Consider the following 6,258-nt stretch of genomic DNA (forward strand, 5'->3'; position numbering starts at 1 on the left):
GACTCTAACCATGATTATGCTGCTAGATTAACTGTTAGATTAGTATCCAGACTACAGAAACAGTACAGTATCTGCATACAGTTATTAAGATTAAGCATCCAAGGAAAGAAGTTATAAATAAACGGTCTGATCACAAATTCGTAATTACAAAGAGAACATTTAATTATTTCTTATTCACTACATGTTTCAACCATCTCGTGGTCATCATGTGAAAGGTATACATTAATGCAAGCAAAAATGGTCTGTAGTGGAAATATAAATAGCATAGAATGCTAAGTGAAAAACTGCTATGTAAAATATGATAAAAGCTGGGGAATTGTAAATACAACAGAATGATCAAAGTTAGGCTTCTCTCCTGTGGAGACGAGTCGGTTCTCTACCTCCCGCTTGGCCTTCAGCAGTGCTCACTTGGCTAAGTCGATGTACTCTTCAGCCACCTCCACATCAGTTGTGTACTCCTTGTCCTCTAGAAGATCCCGGATATCACTGTCCAATGAAAGTAGTTGATCCAGGGTCTCCTGTAAACGGTCTCGGTAGTACTCATAATCCTCAAGTGGGGTGCTGGCAGTGGATTTCCTTATAGAGGTACTGAACTTTGTCACTTTTGCCCTTGCTGTGGGGCGCTTCCTCGTTAGTCTTCCGAGTTCGGCGTCCGCCATGTCGAGTTGTATCATATGTATCCCACTTCCTGGGTTTCGGCACCAAAAATGTCATGAATAAGACCTCGAGGGGATATCCTTCCGACGTCACCTTATTACTATCTGAATGTAGAACTGTCCGTCTCTCTGTCCAGTTCAACCACTATCTTCTGTCGGCGCACACTGCCCACTCTGCACGCAAGAACTTTCTTCTCTCTGCCCTCACAGTACACTGCTAGTCACACATTTTGTCTCTCAGCCTTGTAAGAAGCTGTGAGCTCATCAAAAAGCTTACTGTTCATCTCCATGAAGGTTTTGAGCACGTTGTTTACAAGAGCCACAATTGTTTGGTTCCAGTGCTCTTTGCTGATGCGGTACAGAGCTGGGAACATTATTGGCATGATCACATGGTTGTTTTCCTCAGTCAGGCTCATTATGTACTCATTATTCCATAAGTACAGTGCACGTTTAGCCACCTGAAAGTGAGGACTAGAGACACATCTTGAAATTTGTCTGAACAACGGTTCCTGAATTTTGGCAAACTGTGATGGTTCAATTTCATCTAAAATTCCTCCAATTTCACCAAGGAACATCACCTCTTTCTGACTGCACGTTTTAGGCCAGAACTTGAGTAGCCCTTTAACAACCGTTTCAGTTAGCGTGGCATCCTTCTCAAGGAACTGAACCACACAGTATGTCAACTCTGCATGGTACAATGACAGACATTTAACTTTGTGCAGTGGCAGCAGAACCTTTACGAGGAATTGCTTGTGTTCTGACTTCAGCGGTAGAGCAAAGACGTTGATAATATTTCCTAATATTTCCAATAACTCTCCAACGCCATTAAAATGCTCTGTCTCATATACAAACATAAGGAGGATGTTATTTATTTGTTTGCATATGAAAGCACGTAGCCCCGGGAATTTTCCATAGATGCGATGCAGAACAGTCTTAAGGAAATCACGCTCCCGAGGGTCTTCACTGTCAAATAAGTTTAATAACTGTAGCACAAATTTTTGGTCTATTACTTTCTTGCCAATGGTGGGCTGAAAGTCAGAGGATTCCAAGAGCCGTAGGAAAAACTCATACACTAACTGCAAGTGTGGCCATGACGCTTCTAATGTTGGGTCATCTTCTTCTGGATCAAAATCACTGGGCGGCAAGGTCCGGAACAGATTTGCTGAGATCATTCTGATGATCTCAGGGTAAACAGGCTCAGTAAGTACACCCCGGCCTGCTGTAATGTAGTCCACCAGCTCATTCAGGGTAGCTCGTTTTATTTCCTTTCCCTTCAGGTCAGCCACTGGGTCCATGAAGTCAAATACCACACAGCACTGTCGCAGTTTGCGAATAAACAGCTCCTCCTCCTCTGTAGATGGGACATCTTCTCCAAAAATTCCGAAAAGTCTGTGGGATGACATTATATGAAGAGACAACCACTTCTTGAACTGTTCTATAATATCTATTACAGTTGCACAGTATGCACAGACGAACCAAATGTAACGTGTTGAGTTTCTGACCACTATATAAGTGTCACTGTATCACACACCAACTCGTTACTCTCCGCTGGCTAGATTCCAACTCAACTCGTAGGCTGCTGTCTTGAGAACTGACTTCATAGGCAGTGTAGGTGTCTTATAAACCCTCGGCCGGACAACGGGAAAATGCCTCGCTTCCTTGTTGCCTGGTTGCCTGTTTGCCGATATCCTAGCAACGCTGTTGGTAGTTGTTTACCGCTACGTAGCAACTGCGGCGTCCCGTGTTACGTCACCGCTATTTACTCGCTTTGCTTTATAGAATAAACCTAAATTACAAACTTAATATAATGAATTAATAATTGCGATATTTTTTTTAAAGTCCATAGTAATTTATTTTCTAGATTTTAACACCAGAATTTCATATATAAGTTTGCTTCCTGCAGGTTAGAAATACTGTATTATAATATTTACGAAAAATTTAGTTAAACTAGTGACTTTCCTGCGGCCGGATGTAGCCATCTTTATATATATTTTGTCATTGGTTTCGATACATTTGTATTGCCGCCAATTTAACANAGCTAAGTCAGATTAGATAGAGTCTTCACTGTACTGTGGCTCTCCCTGACCCTGGTGACAAAATTATTTTAACCAGTTTGTTGCAGTGTCATAATGCAGGCATGCCTGTCAACACGCACTGCTTTCCAGATGATGATAATGGTGAGCACTGGATGCTGTAGCATATTCTATATTTATAGTCAGTGCTTGAGGTGGAATGAAAATAGAACCGGGATGGTTTTCCCTTTTTAATTCATAGGCATTTACTGCCAAAGAAGTAACGGGATGCTTTTAAGCCATTTACAAAAGAACCGGGATACCATCCCGCCGCATCCCGCCCCACCTCAAGCCCTGTTTATAGTCAAGATTCACATAAATGCCCAACCAGCAAAAATGTAGGAAAATCTTGCAGAATATGTAATTATCACTTTCCTACTATTAGAAACAGCCTACTTCGTAAAGTACGTACGAAGACTTACTGTTTCACCAACTAATGCAAAGTGTTTTCTGAATGATTTTATAATGCATTTAGCTCAACTCAATTAATACAAAGCCACAAATACTTGCAAATCATGTAATTAACACAACTCACGGGAATTCACGCTGTCCTAGCTGCACAAAATATGCGCGCGAAGCTGCAGAATTGGAGCACACGCTTATCACATCTTACCTCCCTCACACGCAACAGCTCTCTGACCTGTGCGAAGGACACGTCATAATAAGGGGGGGGGGTTCAAGATGTCACTCCTATCGTTAGTACCTACACAGAGTAAGGGTTCGTGTTAAATATTTCACATACAACATTCCAAGATCGAATTAAATAATATTACGCATAAACTCTCCTCTAAATTTTTGGCGAAACCTCGTTTGCTTCGAATTTTAAAATTAAATAAATATAGAATGATAGCACCGTCCAATCACTGCTCGGTTACACAATCTAGTTTCTCGCGCCCAGTGAAGAGCACAGGTGTTTGGAAACATAAAAAGCGAGGGAATTTTCGACGCGGGAGAGATAAATGAATAAGATAATGACAGAAGTTATCATTTGACGATTCTTTAATTAAGTTCTCGAGCTGAAGGTTAAAAATGAAAATAACGATAAATAAACTTCCGCGTCGTAAGTTGTACCCTCTGGACGTGTATGGTGGCGTGGAGGTCATTCTCGAAGTACATGAAGGGGAGTGACAAGCCCCTGTAAGAAAGGACCTTACAATACTAATTTTGTGCCACCACATCCGACAGACATATGGAGGTGAATTCAAAGAGAAAATGCTTGTTCTGCTGGTGATCGAACCCCGGGTTTCTATTCCCATGGCCAGTCATGTTACTGACAGGGCTATACCAGCTTATCAGAGCTGGCGTTGTTAGAACGACGCAGTTAAATAGGGAGCACGTAGCACTCATGAAAAGTAAATGAATGTATACACAATTGTGGTTCAAATTCGTCATGGAAGAAAGGGCAATAGGGAGACTTAGAAGAAAATATGAAAATAGATAATTAAGAATGCCGCTTTCTGGGATGTGGAGTCATGTAGCTCTTATGTGAGCAGACGTTTCGGAGGAACGTATTGTCTACATCTTCAGGATAGAGGAACCAGCGTGAGTAGGTGGCTACAGACCGGTTCCTCGCTCGCGGATTTTTTCTACTGAGGTGATAGGTTCCTCCAAAATGTCAGTTTACACAAGATCTACACGGCGCCACATCCAAGAAGACAACATTCTTCATAGTCACCGCCGTGAAACCCTCAAATCTTACTTAAAATAGATAGTTCAGTTGTTAATTTCATCATTAATTCATTCATATTATGTTGTACACTCTGAAACATAGGGCATTCGTAAAAGGCGTCGTTTCAGTTTAGTTTCTCAACAGTTACACAGTCCGTAGGACCCCTTGTGTAACCGCTCCACTGTCACCCACTAATTTAAGTATAATTACAATAATCAGTAACAAAAAATTAAGTGGAGGTAACAAGTAATACCAAAGCCAGTAGGACATAGTCACATTCTTGTTTTCAGGAATGGACTTATTCCAAAGCCCCCTGTGGCTTTTTCTGAGAAATTTTGTTTGTGAGTAGCACGGCGGCAAACTTTGAGATTTCGATCACTGACAGGTCCTGCATGTCGTAACTTAAAAGTAGGCGGTTTTGAAGCCCACGCCAAGCAGGTTATCTGTCAGTGTACTGTCAAAAACGACGTTAGGACTTTAAGGTTCAAAGGCCCAAATTGCAGCCAGCTGACTGGAGATCCAGAAATTGTGTAAACCCCAGTTCTCAAAATTACCCAATCAGTGGAATTAAGGGGGCGTGACTTAGCAGAGGAACTGATGACCAGGGGACCTCAGTGTTTTCAGACAAAGAGTCAAAAGTTAGTTGACAAACAGTTGCCAAACAGTCGCCAAGTGCCTGCTACTCGTAAATAATTTAGAAACAGAATCTGTGTTTTTCGCTGTTCGGTATAAATTCAGAATGCTAAAGAAAGTGTAAATTGTAATAATAACGTCCGTTATACTAGTACTGTGCTAGACAAGGACCTATATATAAGCATCCTTTGTATTGACTGTGTGTGCGCGTGTGTGTGCCATCAGGTGAAGGGAAGTGCTGATCTCAATAAATGGTCACAGTGTTTAAGTCTAAATTAGCATTGAACCAACTACTTCCCTCCCCGTCCTAAGCGAGGCCCTAGCAAACGCCCTGAGAAGGATCCAAGCTCTACCCACAGCTGAACTAGTTGACTATCACCTTTACCCCCTTTCCAGAATAAACCTCCGACTACTGTAAGCCGACACCACCTGAGCTTACTGGCGCCCAACCTAAGAAGAAGAAGAAGAAAAAAGGAGAGGAGCGACGAACAACTCGTGACTAACCAACCAACAAGGGAGGGGGAGAGTGAAGGTGAGGTAAGAACGGTTATGGAGAGAAAATGTGGAGCCCAACGTAAGGGCTGGACGGTTACACTTGGACCCCTTGGACGGTGGATCAGCCTGTCGCAAGGCCGATACCTGCACAGGCAAACACAAACAGGGAATAAACGTAGACAAACATACATGCCTCGAGTGGGAATCGAAACCACGACCCCAGTGTTTGAACAGGCAAAGACAGTTCATGCCTTTGACCGGGCGGCCACTGTGATCGGCGTTGATTTCCTGAAATTTTTAATAAATCATAAACACATAGTTAAAGTGTTCTTAATCACACATATATTCGAAAAGGAAAACAATTGGGAAATATAAACCCATAACTTCACCAACTGTTTTGTGTGGCTTTAACACGTGGCTTCTGCTTCAAGGGAACAGAATTAATTACAAGTATTTGAAAGCATCGTGTTCAGGAAAATATATGGCTCCAAGAAGAGTTAAAACATGAGAAAATTGAAGGATATTATGGGTTCTCTAGTTTTTATACGTTATGATTGACTGGGCATGTAGCTTGGACGGAAGAAATTAGAGATTAAGGATTTTGTAAGAAAATGTAATGGAAAGTAAGTTGTTGGAAGATCTAGAGTTCGATGGGGGAAATATTAACCTGGTTCTTAAATGTATGGTTGTTAAAACGTTGGGCTTTTCTACAAGAATGAATTAAACTCTTACT

General features: G+C 41.7%; 1 protein-coding gene across 1 annotated transcript; it reads right to left on the bottom strand.

The window, feature by feature from the left end:
- Positions 1-877: 877 nt before the first annotated feature.
- On the bottom strand, positions 878-2,279 carry LOC111872739 (serine/threonine-protein phosphatase 2A 56 kDa regulatory subunit epsilon isoform-like). The gene has a single exon (XM_033754816.1). The coding sequence runs from the start codon at positions 2,057-2,059 to the stop codon at positions 878-880; it is 1,182 nt and encodes a 393-aa protein (XP_033610707.1). The 5' UTR covers positions 2,060-2,279.
- Positions 2,280-6,258: the final 3,979 nt, after the last annotated feature.

This window comes from Cryptotermes secundus, unplaced genomic scaffold (genome assembly GCF_002891405.2).
Source record: "Cryptotermes secundus unplaced genomic scaffold, Csec_1.0 scaffold3069, whole genome shotgun sequence".
Lineage (NCBI taxonomy): Eukaryota > Metazoa > Arthropoda > Insecta > Blattodea > Kalotermitidae > Cryptotermes > Cryptotermes secundus.